Source organism: Nicotiana tomentosiformis, chromosome 2 (assembly GCF_000390325.3).
Source record: "Nicotiana tomentosiformis chromosome 2, ASM39032v3, whole genome shotgun sequence".
Taxonomy (NCBI): domain Eukaryota; kingdom Viridiplantae; phylum Streptophyta; class Magnoliopsida; order Solanales; family Solanaceae; genus Nicotiana; species Nicotiana tomentosiformis.
Genome location: NC_090813.1, coordinates 10594792 through 10615770, shown reverse-complemented (window position 1 = coordinate 10615770; position 20979 = coordinate 10594792). Strand labels below are relative to the sequence as shown.

Below are 20979 nucleotides of genomic sequence, written 5' to 3'. Positions count from 1 at the left end.
ATATATTGGGAGAAATGATCATGATACATTTGACCCAAAGTTTAGGAAATTTATTAGAGAAATTTACGATAACTTTTGCTGACCTTTATTTCGCAACTTGCTTGACTCCAAAACTTAACATGTGACCAGTGTGATATTATAATACCTCATAACACATTATTCTTAGCATATTATATACTCTTAGTCTTATCCCACAGGTGCAAGTTAACTTAAACCTTCCGAACGCGCGGGGTGCTACCCGAGCTATTTCTTTAACCATGAACCTTTGTTTAAGGGATTCCTTTGACTTGAAGCTTTAGTTTAGTTCCTTGATATTACCACACATTTTCAGTCTTATTCTCCCAATGTGCTATACCTAATCATACCTAATATAACCACGCCACGTTACGTATATTACGTAAGAGAAGAGAGAAACACCTGGGGTCTCACAGTCTCCCCCTCCCTAAGAACATTCGTCCGCGAATGGGTCAAGTCAATTCTTTGGTTTCATTTCTTGTCCGCTAATACGTTATTTGCGAGGCTATATTTGTTACATTTGCAAAGTATAAATCAAATTCTGAAGATTCCAACTACTAGGCTTTGTATAGCTATCTCGCAATAAGAAATTTAAATTGCACTTTCAAGTCATTTAAAATCCAATTAAGTTGTTGTAAAGAAATAATTGGCAATTATTAAAATGCGACTCACCTTAAGTCGTAAATAGGTGGGGGTACTTCTTCCTCATTTCCTCCTCAGCTTCCCAGGTCATTTTCTCGATGTTGTTATTTCGCCATAACACTTTCACGGAAGCCACTTCTTTAGTTCGAAGCTTCCTTACCTTCCGATCTAAAATAACTACTGGTACCTCTGCATAAGATAAGTCTTCAGCAATGTGAATATCCTCAATGGGCGTAATACGTGAAGGATCTCCAATGCATTTCCGCAACATAGATACATGAAACACATGATGGACTGCTTCCAATTCTAAAGGCAAATCAAGCTCGTACGCCACCCTACCAATCCTCCGAATAATCTTATACGGTCCAATATACCTGGGGCTGAGCTTCCCCTTCTTTCCAAATCGCATGACGCCCTTCATAGGCGATACTTTCAGGAAAACCCAATCTTCTACATCAAACTCTAAGTCTCATCGTCGAACATCTGCATAAGACTTTTGCCAATTTTGTGCTGTACGCAGCCGGTCTCTAATAAGTTTTACCTTTTCCATTGCTTGCTGGACTAAGTTAGGACCTAGCAACTCTGCTTCCCCGACCTCGAACCAACCGATCGGCGACCTACACTTCCACCCGTGTAGTGCTTCGTAAGGAGCCATCTGAATACTAGCTTGGAAGCTGTTATTATAAGCGAACTCAATAAGAGGTAGATGATCATCCCAACTTTCTTTAAAATCTAGCACACAGGCACGTAACATATCCTCAACTGTCTGAATAGTACGCTCTGCCTGTTCATCAGTTTGCGGATGAAAAACGGTGCTAAGATTTACCTGCGTGCCTAGACCCTTCTGAAAAGATTTCCAAAAATATGCTGTAAATTGAGCCCCTCGATCAGAGATAATAGATAATGGCACTCCGTGAAAGCGAACAATCTCTCGAATGTAAAGCTTGGCATAATCCTCGGCTGAATATGTCATCCTGACTGGCAGAAAATGAGCAGATTTTGTAAGCCTATCAATAATTACCCAAATAGAATCATACCTCCGTGGAGTGCGAGGCAAACCAGTGATGAAGTCCATATTTATCATGTCCCATTTCCATAATGGAAGCTCAATACACTGAGTTAGGCCTCCAGGCCTCTGATGTTCGGCTTTAACTTGCTGGCAGTTGGGACATTGGGCTACCATCTCCGCGATATCTTTTTTCATTCCATTCAACCAATAGATATGTCGAAGGTCCCGATACATCTTTGTCGCTCCGGGATGAACTGCATATCTAGAATAATGGGCCTCCGAAAGAATCTTGGCACAGAGCTCTCCTACTGACGGTACACATAAGCGGCCCTGGTATCTAAGGACTCTATCTCCAGTTAGCTCAAATAAAGGTTGTCGCTGCTGTGGAATACTTTCCCTCAGTTTTATAAGCTCAGGATCCTCGTGTTGTCGTTCTTTCACTTCAGTAACAAAAGAAGATTTTGCCGTATTCTGAACGAGAATGCGTCCACCCTCTGCATCTACCAAACGCACCTGCAAACTAGCTAGCTTGCATAGATATTTGGTCATCTTGACCTTATCAGCTTCAACATGGCTTAGACTGCCCATGGACTTCCGGCTAAGGGCATCAGCAACAATATTAGCTTTGCCGGGATGATATAAAATATCAACATCATAGTCCTTTAGTAATTCTAGCCATCTTCTTTGTCGTAGGTTCAGCTCCCTCTGTTTAAATAAATACTGAAGGCTCTGGTGGTCGGTGAAAACATCAATATGAACCCCATATAGATAATGCCGCCAAATCTTTAGGGCAAATACAACTGCGGCTAACTCAAGATCGTGCGTAGGATAGTTCTGTTCATGTTTTCGCAACTATTTGGAGGCGTACGCGATAACCTTACCATGCTGTATAAGAACACAACATAGGCCAATTCTCGAGGCATCACAATATACAACATAACCCTCGGTGCCATCCGGAAGAGTCAAGACAGGTGCCGTAGTAAGCCTTTTCTTTAGTTCCTAAAAACTTTGTTCACATGCCTCAGTCCACTGAAACTTAGCTCCCTTATGTGTCAGTTTCGTCAATGGTGCAGAGATAGAGGTAAATCCCTCCACAAACCTTCGGTAATACCCTGCCAAGCCTAAAAAGCTACGAACCTCTGTCGGATTCAAGGGCCTCGGCCAAGTCATCACAGCTTCAATCTTTTGGCCATCAACCTTGATACCATCACCGGTAATAACATGACCAAGAAAAGTTACAGAAGTTAGCCAAAATTTACATTTAGAGAATTTAGCATATAACCTGTAGTCTTGGAGAGTCTGCAATACAGCTCGCAAGTGGTCGGCATGCTCGGCTTCCGATCGTGAATATATTAGGATGTCATCAATAAACACAATCACAAATTCATCCAAGAATGGTTTGAACACCCGGTTCATAAGATCCATAAAGGCTGCTGGGGCATTTGTAAGCCCGAAAGACATGACAGGGAATTCAAAATGGCCATACCTCGTCCTAAATGTTGTTTTTGGGATATCAATATCCCTGACTCGTAGCTGATGATAACCGAATCGCAAGTCGATCTTCGAAAAGCATTTGGCACCTTGTAACTGGTCGAACAAATCATCAATCCGTGGAAGAGGATACTTATTCTTGATAGTGACTTTATTTAGTTGCATGTAGTCAATGCACATCCGCAAGGACCCATCTTTCTTTCGAACAAAGAGCACCGGAGCACCCCATGGGGATGTACTTGGCCTAATAAAGCCTTTATCGAGCAAGTCCTTCAGTTGTTCCTTCAATTCCCTTAGCTCTGCAGGAGCCATTCTGTAGGGAGGAATGGATATAGGCTGCGCATCAGGAAGCAAATCTATAGCGAAATCGATTTCCCTTTCGGGGGGAATTCCTGGAAGCTCGTCAAGGAATACCGTCGGGAATTCATTCACAATAGGAACCGACTGAAGAGTCGCTGGCTCCTTATCTATATCCCTAACATGAACCAGATGGTATATACAACCTTTAGCAATAAACTTCCGAGCCCTAAGGTATGAAATAAACTTACCCTTGGGCGTGGCTGCATTACCTTTCCATTCAAGGACAGGCTCACCAGGAAAATGAAATCGGACCAACTTTGCACGACAATCAATATTAGCATAACAATCTGCCAACCAATCCATACCCATAATGACATCGAAGTCTAGCATAACCAATTCAACTAAATCAATAGAGGTTGGACGGTCATTAATTAACACTGTACAATCTCGATAGACATGATTAGCTACAATAGAGTCGCCAACTGGCGTAGACACCTCAACTGGCTGTGGCAACAACTCAGATCTCATGTCAAGCTTACCAACAATAAATGGAGTAATATATTAAAATGTAGAGTCGGGATCCATCAATGCATAAATGGCATGAGAATGTATTGTCAATATACCTGTGACTACATCTGGTGATGCCTCTGAATCCTGTTGGCCTGTGAGTGCATAAAAGCGGTTCTGGTCACCACTAGAACCTGAGGTGTCTCCTCCACCTCTCCCCCTACCACGGCCCTGAGTAGACTGTGGACCTGGTCGGGGAGCACGGACTGAGGGCGAAGAGGCTACTGTGAATCCTGAAGGCTGAGCTGGTGTACCTCTGCCTAACCCCGGGCACCGGCTAATATAATGTCCTGTCTGCCCACAATGAAAACATGCACTCGAACCCTGTCTACATTGCCCGGTGTGAAGCTTACCGCACTGAGTACATGGAGGAGTAAGTTGTCTCATCTGTGCAGAACGCTCCTGTCGATGGCCCTCAGGCTGGCCTGAGCTCTGCCCTGGTCCTGACTGAATATAACGATCAAACCACTGGCCCTGCATCTGTGGTGGGAAACTACCTGCTGACCGAGGTGGATATCGATGGAGTGGGGGCCTAAAATCAACTCGTGGCTCCCTATAAGACCCCATAGTACGAGCCCTCTTACTCTGCTCCCTATCCCTGCGAGTATCACGAATCCGACGGGAAAGGTCCTCTGTAGTCTGAGCGAAAGCCTGTATGCGGGAAATATCTACATCATCCGATAGGGATGCAACCCTACAGTCTCTAATCAGATGATCCCCCAAACCATCCACATAATGATGAACTCTAGCCCTCATGGTACGTACTATATCTGGTGCATACCTTGCCAACGAATTAAACTTATGGCTATAATCCCTCACACTCATATCCCCCTGCTTTAGGCTAAGAAACTAGTCAAGACGGGCCTCCCAAAACTCCCGTGGCAAATAATAGGCTAAAAAAACCTCAGAGAAGTCCTCCCACTTTGCTGGCGGAGCATCAGGTCCTCTAGATCTCTCCCATGCCTCATACCATAGGACGGCTACATCACGTAGTCGAAAAGAAGCCAACTCCACAGCCTTAGTGACGGAGACATGCATCACCCTCAATACTCTATACATATGGTCTATAAAGTCCTGGGGATCCTCAGTGGAACTGGATCCTGTAAATAATGGAGGGGCCAAGTGAAGAAACTCTCGTACTGTCGAGCTTCCTATCCGATCTCTCCGGGCATCTGCTCCTGACTCTAGCTGTAGCTCATGAATAGAAACCATCCTAGTCAGCAACTGAACAGCCTCCCTCATCCCCTGCTCCCCAGTCTCTGATAGGGGAACAATAGGTGTTGGAGGTCCTGTGTCTCTAGCTGCCTCAGGTACCAATGGAACTGGTGAGGCTGGGGGTACTGTGTCTCCCTGGGCTCCAACAAGTGCTGGGGAAGCTGAAATTAGGGGTACTGGAGACTCATTGTGAGCCTCTAAGGGAAATCAATCCCTCTGACCCGGTGGGGAACGACTGGTACATTCTCCCGGATCCATACCTATCTCTCGCTGTGCCATCTCCTAAGCGTAGGTAGTCTATTAGATAGGAAACACAAAGCACAATTTAGATTTCATATGTTCTTATAACTTCGCTCTATTGCACGATCTATTAATTGAAAGAAATGTAACCATTCCTAAATACCTCATAGCCTCCTGATTATAAATGTGGTGCACAACACACCCATAAGCAAGACTCTACTAGACACGGCTTGCGGACTCCCTGGGATACGACCTGCTCTGATACCAAGTTTGTCACGCCCCAAACTAGGGGAGGCACAACTGGCACTCGATACTGTATTCGATCGAGTTAGCCACTAAACATACTAGTTAACTAGATTGGGGGTATAACAGATCGGGCAGCACAATATCTAAAATACTAAGCCTGGACCGTAAGGTTATGACATAAATAACAATAAGCCATATAAACATAGGTAGACAAGCCAAAATAATAAAATACTAGTTGGCTGACGAGGCCGCGACTGAAGACATACATGCCTACACACCTATATATACATGCCAAGCCTATGGGCTGGAGACTGAAAGTAGCAAAAAGAAACCTAGAATATTATGTCCACAATAGCCTCTAAGAGTGTCATAAGCACTGTCGGGATAAGGCCCCAACTATACCCAAACTGTACAACAAAAGTAACCATACTATGAAAGCTCCAGGAAGAGATGGAGCTTACCAACTCACAGCTGAACCCCGAAATCCTAGCAGAGGGGTCGATTAGAGTCCCTACCTGGACCTGCACGCACGAAACAAAAATGCAGTGTCCCCAGGCAACGGGACATCAATACGAATAAAAATGTACTGGTATGTAAGGCAGAAAGTAGAATCATACATAGCTGATGTAAAAAGGTAATAAAGATACCACCTGACACTGAAACTCTGATAGCCTCCATGGCCGACATCTGACCTCATAGTAATAAAATATGCATGGTATGCTCGTGTAATCGTATGTCCTGAATACATATATATTGATGTAAATCCATGACATACCCAACTAAATGCTAGCAATAGCGGTCTCTCCCGGTAGCTAACCGGTATCATATTGCCAACCTGTGGCCATCTGTACAATATATATAGTCTTTCGGGCAAATAGGCCCCTTACCTCCGATTATAGCTCGAAGTCCATGCATAATATGTCATGTATGATATGAACTTTGAATGCACATAATAGGCCATAACAAGAACTTAGCCAACCTTGGCTCATTGGTACTCTTATTCTCATAATCTCATAATCACCTTCGTATCGCATACAAATGTCTCGTGGAACCTCATATCTTTTTTTAATAAGTTTTAAAACTTAACTTGACTTTTAGAAAGATAACTTAACTCTGAATATGTTCATAAAAAGCTTAAGGTGCTTCACTTAGTCCTTATACCTGATTTCTTGATAATTAGTAAAAGAAAGTATTTCAAAAAAATCAAATATTTTAGTAGTTTAAACATAAAAATTATATTTGAGAATTTTGAAATCGACGTGTCACTTTAGAGATTTTAAAATACACTTTAACAAGGAAGAAGGACAGATCGCAAATACTAAATGCCTTTATTTTTAAGTCACACAACCCAAAGACGAATAAGAATTCATATATATGGACATATATGTAAGAAAGCCGACAAAATGACATATATAGACGTCGAATACCCCTTTTAACCGAACGAGTGGAATATCAACCTAATAGCATCATAAAAATACTTCAGCTACGATACCAATGCCTTTCACAGAAGGTCTTTCTAGCAACAGAATAGTAAAATATCACATTTGACGTCTTAGGAATTTTCCAAAATTCGTGCTAAAAGGAAAGACGAAGCTTAGCCCTAACATACCTCTCCAACGAACGTCCGAATGCCTGTAGTTCCTTCACAAAAGTTGTTCCTTACGTCCTAAGCTTCGAAACCACTATATATATGCAGCTTATACGCACCTATAAATAGTTCATAAATGAGTTTAAATTGACAGATTTGCCATATGACCCTAACTTGACGAAACGCCCGTAGAACTTTGTAAAAAACGATCATAAAAGAGTCCCAAGATGATTACCTTGGCAAACCAAGTATAAATCCTGAAGAACCAAAAAGAACAACAATTTCCTATCTTCCAAAAATAGTTCCAAACACAGCTAATAGAAGGGGAAAAACGATTGCAAAGCGTAGAGATTGCGCTTCTAGGCACGGGGGCAAACTTTAACGATAGAAATTATTAAAAACGTACCTTAATCACTCAAGAACACCATAAAACCCTCTCTTAAGCTTTCGCACTATTTTGGGACGAAGATGAAATGTTTTGGGGTCTTAAAAGTCGGATTTTCCGACTTATACCACCGGTTCGCGACCCGACCCGATTTAAGCCCGGACAGTCCACGGTAAAACAGTCATAACTCTTTACTCTAATGTCGGTTTGATGTGATATTTATTTGGTTACAAACTAGACTCGTAGACCTTCGATTTGGTAGGTTGTGGGTCCCATAAAGCTTTATATATTGGGAGAAATAATCTGATACATTTGACCCAAAGTTTAAAAAATTTATTAGAGAAATTTACGATAACTTTTGCCGACCTTTATTTCGCAACTTGCTTGACTCCAAAACTTAAAATGTGATCAGTGTGATATTATAATACCTCATAACACATTATTATTAGCATATTATATACTCTTAGTCTTATCCCACAGGTGCAAGTTAACTTAAACCTTCCGAACGCGCGGGGTGCTACCCGAGCCATTTCTTTAACCATGAACCTTTGTTTAAGGGATTCCTTTGACTTAAAGCTTTAGTTTAGTTCCTTGATATTACCATACATTTTCAGTCTTATTCTCCCAATGTGCTATACTCAATCATATATACCTATATAACCACGCCACGTTACGTATATTACGTAAGAGAATAGAGAAACACCTGGGGTCTCACAACTTAATTGTCTATTTTCTACATGATTTAATATGCGGGTACAATGTATATGTGAGGTGACGAGTACTTATGCGTTGTGGTTGAGTCAAAGCATGCGAGTGGAATTTGTTTATTGTGAATAATTATCTATTTAATTAAGTTATTCCTGCTTAAGTTTATTATTGATTATTTGATCATTATTCGTGAAATTATTATTCATTTAATTATTGTTGAATATTTTGGAAGGTGAAGTCGGTATTTTGGTATTGAATTGATTGATAAGTGTATATCCCTGCACTTAAATACTCTTCTGAATTTATATTATTATTTTCATGGTAAGGAAGAGTGTAAAAGCACGAAGGGTGTTGTCATGCCATTTGTGAGTGTAAAAGCATGAAGGGTGTTGCCGTGCCATTTGTGAGTGTAAAAGTACGAAGGGTGATGTTGTGTCAAATGAGAGTAAAAGCACGAAGGGTGGTACCGTGCCATTTTCATATTATCATTTGCTCATTTTATTGTTGATAAATTAATTGGCTGCTTAGTGACACTCCTCCTGCTGAAATTATTATATCATTCCCCTTCGCATGTTCCCTCCCAATTTATAGATTGATATTTGTTATATTATTGTTACTTTGTATTTGTATATACTTGTACAGGTGATTTGCATACGTGTATTGTCATAGCCTCGTCACTACTTCGTCGAGGTTAGGCTCGGCACTTACCAGTACATGGGATCGGTTGTACTGATACTGTACTCTACACTTCTTGTGCAAATTTCGGAGTTGGTCCCAGCAACGTACTATAGATTTGCCTGGATACAGCTAGCAGTGGAGACTTGAGGTATAACTGCACAGCATTCGTAGTTCTGAAATCCCCTTCTATATTATCTCAGCTGTGTATTATATTTCAAACAGCTTCAATTTTATTCAGACACTTATTTGTATTATTTTGGAAGCTCGTGCACTTGTTACTCCAGTTCTGGGATGGTATTTAGACATCGCTATTATTATAGATTAGTCACTACATTTCAGACCTTACTTCTGCATTTGTTTCTTTGTTATTAGTTAGTTTAATTTTTTTTAAAAATTGGCTAATATTATTCTAACGTTGGCTTGCCTAGCAAGTGAAATGTTAGGCGCCATCACGGTCCCGAAGGTGGGAATTTTGGGTCGTGTGGATGCGAGCCCTTAGAGGTAGCTGGGCGATGACCCAGTTGTCCTTCCAAAGATTAATACGGTTGCCATTCGCCACATTCCAAGCTAATCCTTTTACAAAGAAGGGATGAGCTCTAACAAGGCTCTTCCACACATAAGAGTCAGTTGTGTTTGAGATGAAATCTTTATGCTCCTGCCTTGCCAGATATTTTTGACCTACCACATGTGCACATAGGTTTTTTGGGATGTAGTAGTGGCGTCAAATGATATTACAAAGGAGTGCTAGGTTTTGTCTCTTGGAATTGACAAGGCTCAGGCCTCCTTCTTGTTTTGGGGATGTTACAGTATCCCAATTAACTAGGTGAACCCTTCTTTCTTTTTTTGCAGTTGATCCCCATAGGAAGTCTCATTGAACGCGGTCTATATGTTTTCTAGTAGACGTAGGCAGGTAATTGAGTTGCATTAAGTGTGTTGGTATAGCTGCCAGAACTGACTGAATAAGGGTGGTTCTTCCTGCTTGGGTTAGGAGCTTTGCTTTCCAGCCTTTTAGTATTGTATTCATTCTATCAAGGATAAATTAATAGTCAAAGCTTTTTGGTTGTAGATTGGTAATTGGGAAGCCAAGATACTTCCCTACATGGTTTGTTGCCTTAATGTTTAGCATTGTGGAGAGCCTGCTCTAGGTGTTGCTATCCACATTCTTTGATAAGAGGATTTTTGATTTTGTGAAGTTTATCCGCTACCAGATTGTTGGGTAATGGAGTTGAAGATATTTATGATAGAGGCAACACTAGTTGCATTTGCCTCAGAGAAGAGGATAAGGTCATCTGCGAATAGGAGGTGGGATATGGGGGGGGGGTCCTGATCGTCTAATTTTTATAGGTTTCGATTGACAAATGTCCACAACATGGTCAATGTACCTAGTAACTGATTGCATACATATGATAAAGAGGTATGTGACAGTGGGTCCCCTTGGCGTATGCCATGAGAAGGTTTAAATAAATCGGTCGGTTGACCATTAGCTATGATAGAGGTAGATGATGTTGAGATGTAATTCATAATTAGTGTTATTAATTTGACAGGAAAGTTGAGGGCATGTAGGGAGTTTCGATTAAACGAAAATTCCAGGCGATCAAATATTTTTTCTAAGTCTAGTTTAAGCATCATTTTCCCTATGCCTCCTCGATTCTTTTTAAAGGAGTGAATAGCTTCCTGAACTATCATTGCATTATCAATAGCACATCTTCCCGAAATGAAGCCGCACTGATTAGGGCTAATTATTTTGTTAAGGAATGGTCATATCCTATTAACAATAATTTTGGTAATTGTCTTGTAAATCGTGTTGCAAAGGCTAATAGGTCTATAGTGGGAGATGTACTGTGGATTTTTTATCTTAGGGATAAGATATACATATGTCTTATTTATCTTAGGGTCAATTGTAAGGATTTGGAAATCTTGTGAGGATGTGTTGATAATTGAGGGACTTGTGTCCGCCCAATATTTTTGAAAAAATATTGGGTGAATACCATCTGGTCCGGGTGCTTTGAGTGGCTTAAAAGACTTTATTGCTTTGTGAATTTCTAAGGCATTTAAGTCTCAACTAAGAAATTATTTATCTCTGTCACTGAGGATATTGAGAGTGCTTGGATTATTGGTAACATGTCTAGACCAAAAGGGTAATTCATTAGTGTAAATGTCTGTAAAGTGATTAAGATTATGTTCCGTATATTCTGTCAGTCAAAAATCCAATTGCCTACAGAGTCATCGAGTCCTAGGATTTTATTTTTCTTGCTTCGATGGATAGCCGAGATGTGGAAGAATTTAGTATTGGCATCTCCATCATTTAACCATTGGACTCAAGATTTTAATTTCTAGAAGTCCTCTTCATTTTTTAAGATTCCATTATATTCGAGAATGAGTTGTTCCTCAAGGTCTATGTGGAAGTCCCTTTTGTAGGTAGGATGCATACTTTGGATACCTAATATTCTATTTTGTAATGTTTGTTTCTTTTGGAAGATATTTCCAAAAGTGCTCTTGCTCCATGACTCCACATGTTTCGTAAAGGATGATATGGCATTCATGTAACATATGTTGTTTGACCAATGATAGTTAACGATATGTTAAAATCAGGATGGTATAACCACATTGTTTCAAAGCGGAATATGTAAGCGGATTTATTCATAGGTTTTGTTAATTTCAAGATAACGGGACAATGATCAAAGTACGTACGGGACAAATGAGCCACATGCGCATCTGGGTATGTCCCCACCCAGTCCAGGTTGGCAAAGAAGCGGTCTAGCCATTCCAGGATTTGGTGGCCCTTTTTTTTCTTTTATTTGTCCACGTGAACCTGGGTCCCATGAACCCTACGTCAATCATATTGAGATTTTATATGCACTTTAGAAAGGCAGCCATCCTAACATTATTTATTGGTCTTCCTCCAAACTTTTCGAAAGTAGATGTTACTTCATTAAAATTCCCACAGAGAAGTCATGGCATAGTATGATTCTTAGCTACAGTTTCTAGGTTATTTCATAAAAATATTCTATTAGCTAGGTTCGTACTTGCATAAACTAAGGATAAAAGCCAACAGTGTGATGTTCCTCTAACCTAGATATTGACATGGATCACCTAATCAGTAGTGGTGACTGGGTCGGGCTCAAGCTCTTCCTGCTTCCACATTAGGGCAGCACCTCCTGAGTATCCATCTGCAGTAAATCAAATAGGTCAGTAAAGTTAACAAAATCCATGAGACCGTAGTGACTCTACATGCGTTTCTCTGTAAGACAGATGATGGAAGGGTTGTTCCAGTCTATGAGGTCCTTGAAGCTCCGCCTGAATTCAGGGTTGTTGCACCCTCTGCAGTTTCAAAGAAGTATCTTCATCTGGGGCTCATTAACGATCCTCAAACTCTCGCCCGGAGCTAGTGACATGCGCAAATGGGTGGTCAGTGGGTGGTCGACCCCATTGTCCATCGAGATGTCCTCCCCCGTCAGTGTTGGAATTATCGAAATAACATATTTGTGGAGGATTGAGAGTGGGTAGGAGCGGATGTTCATCGCAATCCTCATGACGTTTGTTGGGACATTTATAAAGCACCTTTTTCTCTGTTTTCGTGGACTGTAATTGACAGTGATTCCTGCAGTGTGATGTTCCGGAGAATTTGATCGAGGATGAATGGCGCCTGTTGTTCGGGATCGAGCATTATAGCCACTGCCTCCTCCATGTTCAAAGGGGATAATGGCTCTAGTGGGGTTAGTTGATCCTCGATGTCCAGATTCTCCGGCAATACTTGTTGTGGCGACAAGGGCAACCAGTTGACCTGTGGGGATGCAATCTCCTCGTGGTTCTGTGGAGAATGCGGGAACTCTTGCTGCTGGTGTGTGTTGTGGTTGCTTAGTTGTTGAATAACAGTATGCTTTTCTCTTTTATCATTTCCTCGTCCACATAAAGACTCGTTGCTTTGACTGGAAAATGAAAGTGTAATCTATCTATCTATATAAAATAAGAAAAGCAAATCCATATGATTATGCCAAGTGTCAAAATAAAAATTCAACATGTGTCAAAATTTAGGACAAACCTCCAACAAATTTGGAGATTCAAAAATTATTTGAAATTTAAAAAAAAAACTTAAAAATTATTAAATCTCCAATTCAGTTAACTCACGGAATCTCACGTTTTTGGGAAGTTACTTGGTAAAATATTTGTTAAAACTGAATATAAGGAAAGCCAATATAAAGTAAAAATAATTGGCAAACAATTACTACCATATTAGCAAAACAAATAAAAAAAATTCTATGCGGGGCTAATATAAAAATAAAATATTAGTACTTAATTAAAACGACTTTAAATCTATCTATCTATCTATATAGAATAAGAAAAGCAAATCCATATGATTATGCCAAGTGTCAAAATAAAAATTCAACATGTGTCAAAATTTAGGACAAACCTCCAACAAATTTGGAGATTCAAAAATTATTTGAAATTTAAAAAAAAAACTTAAAAATTATTAAATCTCCAATTCAGTTAACTCACGGAATCTCACGTTTTTGGGAAGTTACTTGGTAAAATATTTGTTAAAACTGAATATAAGGAAAGCCAATATAAAGTAAAAATAATTGGCAAACAATTACTACCATATTAGCAAAACAAATAAAAAAAATTCTATGCGGGGCTAATATAAAAATAAAATATTAGTACTTAATTAAAACGACTTTAAATCTATCTATCTATCTATATAGAATAAGAAAAGCAAATCCATATGATTATGCCAAGTGTCAAAATAAAAATTCAACATGTGTCAAAATTTAGGACAAACCTCCAACAAATTTGGAGATTCAAAAATTATTTGAAATTTAAAAAAAAAACTTAAAAATTATTAAATCTCCAATTCAGTTAACTCACGGAATCTCACGTTTTTGGGAAGTTACTTGGTAAAATATTTGTTAAAACTGAATATAAGGAAAGCCAATATAAAGTAAAAATAATTGGCAAACAATTACTACCATATTAGCAAAACAAATAAAAAAAATTCTATGCGGGGCTAATATAAAAATAAAATATTAGTACTTAATTAAAACGACTTTAAATCTATCTATCTATCTATATAGAATAAGAAAAGCAAATCCATATGATTATGCCAAGTGTCAAAATAAAAATTCAACATGTGTCAAAATTTAGGACAAACCTCCAACAAATTTGGAGATTCAAAAATTATTTGAAATTTAAAAAAAAAACTTAAAAATTATTAAATCTCCAATTCAGTTAACTCACGGAATCTCACGTTTTTGGGAAGTTACTTGGTAAAATATTTGTTAAAACTGAATATAAGGAAAGCCAATATAAAGTAAAAATAATTGGCAAACAATTACTACCATATTAGCAAAACAAATAAAAAAAATTCTATGCGGGGCTAATATTAAAATAAAATATTAGTACTTAATTAAAACGACTTTAAATCTATCTATCTATCTATATAGAATAAGAAAAGCAAATCCATATGATTATGCCAAGTGTCAAAATAAAAATTCAACATGTGTCAAAATTTAGGACAAACCTCCAACAAATTTGGAGATTCAAAAATTATTTGAAATTTAAAAAAAAAACTTAAAAATTATTAAATCTCCAATTCAGTTAACTCACGGAATCTCACGTTTTTGGGAAGTTACTTGGTAAAATATTTGTTAAAACTGAATATAAGGAAAGCCAATATAAAGTAAAAATAATTGGCAAACAATTACTACCATATTAGCAAAACAAATAAAAAAAATTCTATGCGGGGCTAATATTAAAATAAAATATTAGTACTTAATTAAAACGACTTTAAATCTATCTATCTAAAAAAAAAAAATTCATTTAGAGCAAAATAGAGGCGCACTATATGCCCTATATCAGCGAACTGGTATCTCTTATTCAAACGGCTCTACAACTTCTCACACCAAATTCAGTTTCTAGGCAATTTGACATGAAAGAACAGAAGAAACTCACAAGAAAAAATTGAATATGCATACGGAAGCAGAAACATGCTAAATATTCCTTGCGTAAGAATGGTATGAACTTTTATCAATATATACAGATTTGCACTATAAAATCATATACTATTGTTCTTAAAATTACAAACAATTAAAACTGATCATGTCTTTTGAGAAGAGATAAATTTGATTGTTATGCAGTCTCTTTAATCCATTGCAATTGTCCTCTGTCTTTCTTCTTTGGCGTAAATTAAATATACCCTTTTAACCTGATTTGGCTTTGTAACTGCCTGTTTATTATGCCCAAAAGTTCAGGTTACGTTTCTAAGTTTATTTAACATACATATGTTAACTTTGCTTCGGATTGTTACTGAAGTTACTTTGTATGTCTGCTACTTGAGCTTTGATTTGTGATGCAAAATTTTATTTTTAAATTTTATTGAAGTTGATTGCAGAAGTGATATATGTTGTGGTATTTAAATTTTTTTAACTAAACTAGCAATTTCACAGGATGTGATGTCTTGAAGTTGTCGTCATTGCTTAACTTTATTAATTAAAGATTTATATATAATTGAGTTCAAAAAATGAAAGACACAAAAAAGACTATGGCTTTGTCGTCTTTCTGAATTTTTAGGGTATTAAAAACCTTTGTTTGTTGCACTCTAGCTGATATACATTGCTTGCTTTTTTGAGGCTATAAAGAATATTATATTGGAGTTCATGAAATAACTATATGTTTCTTTATTGTGCTTCCTTATGACTTCATTGTAGGAATATCAATTACATTTACATGTTCCAAAAATAATAACATTTCCATGCTCCTTTGTATCTGCCGTATTTTCAAGATATATTTTCTTATGAAAAATTATATTTATTATTCTCCGCACAACGAGCGTGTACGGATACTAATAGAACAGAATAGAAGGGAAACTAATGGTTTGGATTCTTTATTTGGGTTATAACAACAATGGAAGAAAGAAGAATCCGAATTGTCTGGCCCTCAATTTTTTTTTTTTTTTTGGACTATGTATCGAGGATATATATACATAGAGTGATGTTGAACTGACTAATATTACAAATTAGAGAATATAAGTCACAATATTGGATTGATGGACCAACAATTTTGTTACTAGAGATTTTGCAAAATGTTAACATAAAATAAGTCGATTTAGTGAATGTTTTACTATCTCAATCAAACAGTACATGACCTTGGAAGGACTTGCTTTCATTTACTAATTTTATTAGGATGATTCAACTTTAATGTGAAATTTCCTCTGAGAAAACACTTTCAAAACAAAGTAAAAAAGTTTGCGATCAACCCGTTTCTTCTGCTATATCCCCTTGAGCAATTAAGACATTTTCAAGTGTTGATCCAGAAAATTTAGGGCCACTACCTTTGCCTTTAACATTAACTTCAGTTGATTTATATTAATATTTTTAGCAAAAGAGTAGTAATAGTTCACTACATTTCACATCGATATCACAGAATAAATGTAAAAGCTTTTGCGATGTTCATAAATTTTCAGTTCAAAAGCATGGAACAAAGTTGAGTAATTTGGGATCAAGATAGGTTGTTTAGCCTGGCTCGTTTGCACCCCGGTAATGGAGCAAGAAGACTGATCGAGACAAGATTTAGTTAGACAGAAAGGTGCAGCATAAGTTAAACCTTCCCTCTTACATAACAATCCAATCTGGTATGATGAACAGAACACACAGATAAAAAGAGGCAGCAACTCAAAACCTTTAAAACTCACGACCTGAATGTTTTTTCAAAGAAAGCACTGCTCAGAAGATTGGGACAGCATTCCTAGCAGACATCCTAATTTGTAAGCTCCATGATAGCAGAGACAATATCACCATCAGCAGCCTTGAGAGCTTTGACAGCTTTAGCTCGGGAGACTCCTGCTTGAGTCATCACCAACTCTATATCCTTTGGTTCTACACCAGTCTCATCCACATCCTCATCATCCTGAGCCACAGTCGATGGCTCAGGCTTCGATATAACATTGCTCAGATTAGGTGCCTTAAACTGCTCTGCAGCTTGAGTCTGCAATTGCGAGCTCAAATCCTCAATCTTTGCTTCACCAAATATGACATATGTATCTGAATTTGGGCTCTTGAAAACATCTGGTTTTGAGATGACAAATAGAATCTGAAGTAGAAATCAACAAAGAATCAGAAGAAAGTTATCGCTACAACATAAGCAACTAAAATAGAATTAAAACAAAACAAGGGAAAAAGAGAAGTGAGAAAATAATAATGTCAACTAACATTTTTGCTCTTCTTGACAGTTACACGGCTGACCCCTGGGATTGGCTTCATTCCTAGCTTCAGCATAGCTTTGCGACTCTTCTTCTCACTCCTGCTCTGCTTTGACCTACCACTACCATCTCCGAGTTCTGCCCACAATAATACATTTAAGTATTACCACAATAATCAGAGATGAAGAACTCACCTGGCCTTTCAGTTGTTGCATCAGGACAGAGATAAATATGTAGCACTCCTATTTAAACCAAATGCAACTTCCAACATTAAGATCTTGGTTCTTAAGGATCCCTTTAGGCGAACACGATGACTTTTGTTTTTTTTTAATTAACGACTTTTGTTAGTTTTTGATATAATTTCATTTCTACGGGTTTAGCTTGTCCATATTTTGCGGTGAACTTTTGGTAGAGGGCAGCCATCCCTTTGGAGCCAACCTTCTAATACATATTCACCCATTTAGCTTGGTTATTTGAAATACCCTGAAATTGGAACTTATCATCCAACACAAGTGTTTATTCAATAATATTTCAAACTTATCTATTGTCAGTATTGTAAATAACATATAGGATCACAATTAAAACCTAAAAAAAGGATTTTATTGAAATTTTTTACAAATTGTGTGGCTGTTAAAATAAGATTCCCATATGACTTTATTTGTGGATAAATAACACTTAAGAGTATCAAAATGTATAAATTTCAAATCACTACACCCAAATATGTAGGGTTAAAAGGCAGATAAGTTCACACCACCTCGAAAAGATGAATTGCAGGTAAAATAAACCTTTATTACCAGCTCAAATGAAATATCAGGCTGTACCTCAATTAAAATTTTAGACATGGTTAGGGGATAGAGAATAATATTCATGCCTTCGTTGGTTGGAATGGAAAGGTTCAGGAGATTTTTTGTCTCAGACAGGAGGCCAAATCCATCGGACACGATCTAAATCTATGCCTAATGGGAACTAATCAGGAAAATTAACTAAAAACATGAATCAATTCACAAAAATTTTATTTGATAAATAGATGTACATGCTTAACTTACAAGAGATTAGAACAAAAGCAAGCTCTAGTCTTTATTTTCTTAAAAATAACTAAGAATAACAAATGGGTGAAAGGGACAGGGGTAACTATTAATGTGCCAAACAGATTGCAAACATCAACACTATCTCTATTGCATTTTATGTGAGATATTTCCTACATTGGGAATAAACTAAAACGCTAACAAACTTACAAAAAAACAAATAAAAAAGTTAATCAGCTTTCACAACTTCAAGAAGTCCAGTTTATTAAACAATTTAAAGCCTATAATGACCTTTCCAAGCAGACAAACTTAAATACAAACACTTAAAAATAAGACTTTCCTTGTCACGAAATAGATTATATACACAATTAACTCCTTAATCCTGGTACCTATCAAACTGCATCTTAAAAAATCAAGAAGGGAATACAAAAAATATATAGAACAAGAAAATTACAATAAAGTCAGGTACACAAGATTTTATGCAAGCGGTGTTGGTCTATTATCATAATTCCGCAGGTGGTTTAGGGTCTAGGACTATGTTGGTTTTGAGGCTTTACTTCCTGTCTCATATTGATATTACTTTATATTATTTTAAAGATTTTTTATCCTATTATATGCATATAATTGTTTCTTAGAAAAGTACTTTCACACGTGTAAGAAACTTTTTTTTTTTGCGAAGGGGTGTCAGATGGCATCCCTATCTAAAGGGCATCTCCACCACTACTGGCATTGATATGTTGAATGATATGATACCATCTTTATGTGAACTGACAGAATATTAACCTAAGCAGGACTCAGAATTAACAGTTAGGTTCTACATTTACCTTCAGTATCATCATCATCATCTTTGTCATCATCATCATCGTCATCGTCATCATCTTCTTCATCCTCGATAATAGGTTCCTCAGACTACAAGAGAACAATTTAAAAACATAAAAGCTTACACAAAGAGCAAAATGACCTGTTCTCTCTTGAGAAAAGATATTTTAATGCCAAACAATGAGAATACACTTAAAGTTTATCAATTTTAGCATCCACATATGAACCAAAGAAGCGTTTACTGCATTTTCCTTCTTTCTTTACACTTCTGTTCATAAATTAATCCTACTAATTCTGTTAGTAGCCTCGAAAGTTTCAAACTCTTACCTCTTTATAACAAAATTAAAACTTTCACTTAAAACATCATTTAGAGCCTCCATGGTGAACAACTAAATTAATTTTTGTTCTCCAAATCTTTATTATTTTTCATTTCTGAACAATTAACTAGCCTCCCAATGCAATTGTAACACCCAGAAAGCTATTTTTTTGTTTAACCATCTAGTAACCGGAACCTACTAGCCCAACTAATCCAGATTGAACAGGGCCCATTTAAAGGGGCTCAGCTAATTCAATATCTCGATACATACCTTAAAAAAAATGTTCAATCTTTCAATTGGAAAGACCATTCAAAATTTCTGGAGGAAAACAGTGAATCATCAGTCTTTTTACATATCTTTGCTTTTTTTCAATTTCCAAACTGAGAAGTACCCAGGAATTTAATAGCCTCAGAAATCAAATTTTTACCATATGAACATGTATATTAAGTGTTAACAGGTCTTTTCTCAAAAAGTTAATTTATCTCCCAATTTCTCTACAAATACAATTTTTTCTATTTCACTTAACCCAGACAGTCACAAGACAAGCACGTAAGTACAACAAAATAAAAAATTAAAAGAGTATGAGATAAATCTCAAACAATAAACGAATCTTACAAAACAATAAATCGAACTATTAAATCAATTTTAACAAAAATTAATGGAGAGTTACTTCAATCTTCTGTTGTTCGAGATGAGCGGCTAAGAGCTCTTCTTGCGATTGAGCAGCAGTCATGGCTGAGAATGAGTGAGGAATTTGAGAAATTAGGTTTCTTTTGAGAGAGATAAGGAAGAGTCCTAAAACCCTAAAACGGCGAAGAAAAGCCTTTTTACCTTGAGATCTGAACACCTTGCCACTACTCAAAATCGAGAAAATTACAAAAATGGTCACTTATGTTTTGAAATAAGTAATTTACTAGTCTCATAGTTTTAATTGTTTTTTTTCAATGAACAGTTTGGTTGTTTAAATTCGTTAAAAATCAGCAATTTTTAGTTTAAATCAAATATCTAATGAACTCTGAAAGTTAGATATAACGAAACTGTGGAAAAAAACTTATAATTACTACTTATATAGAGTGGCTAAACCTTAAATATGTATTGAAAACTAGCTATTTTTTAAATGATGCCATTACAAGCGGCTGCCAAGTGTCATTGCCTACCTTACGTGAAAAACTCTTGTGCTTGGGCTTTTGTTAAAGATTGTTAATAAGTATATTATGTTCTTCGATCTAGAAGAATTAACTCAATAGTTGCGCACCTAATCTCTTAAACTATAAATAGCAAACACATATATAATATATGTATAATATATATATAAGTGTGTATAGTCTATATATACCACCTAGAAAAAATAAATATTGAATTTGGCCGGTTATTTATGTAATAATTCCTTTTTTATATTTTTGCCTAAAATCTATTCTTTTGAAAATTTCAGTTTCCTTTTTAATTAAAAAAGATAAACACACAAATACATAAAGGTATACGTAAACACTTGAATTTATATTGTTCATTAGAAAACAACAACGGTACGTAAATTTCAGTT

General features: G+C 37.0%; 2 protein-coding genes across 2 annotated transcripts; both read right to left on the bottom strand.

The window, feature by feature from the left end:
• Window positions 1-1126: 1126 nt before the first annotated feature.
• On the bottom strand, window positions 1127-4849 carry LOC138904335 (uncharacterized). The gene is made up of 3 exons (XM_070192836.1): window positions 4081-4849; window positions 1980-2289; window positions 1127-1664 (listed from the first exon to the last, which is right to left on the bottom strand). Exons 1-3 carry the CDS (start codon window positions 4847-4849, stop codon window positions 1127-1129), a joined length of 1617 nt encoding a protein of 538 aa, XP_070048937.1.
• An 11722-nt stretch (window positions 4850-16571) lies between these two features.
• Window positions 16572-20311, bottom strand: LOC104121179 (nascent polypeptide-associated complex subunit alpha-like protein 1). Its single transcript, XM_009633106.4, has 4 exons — window positions 20110-20311; window positions 19128-19212; window positions 17289-17416; window positions 16572-17169 (listed from the first exon to the last, which is right to left on the bottom strand). The coding sequence occupies exons 1-4, from the start codon at window positions 20170-20172 to the stop codon at window positions 16837-16839; spliced, it is 609 nt and encodes a 202-aa protein (XP_009631401.1). The 5' UTR covers window positions 20173-20311; the 3' UTR covers window positions 16572-16836.
• Window positions 20312-20979: the final 668 nt, after the last annotated feature.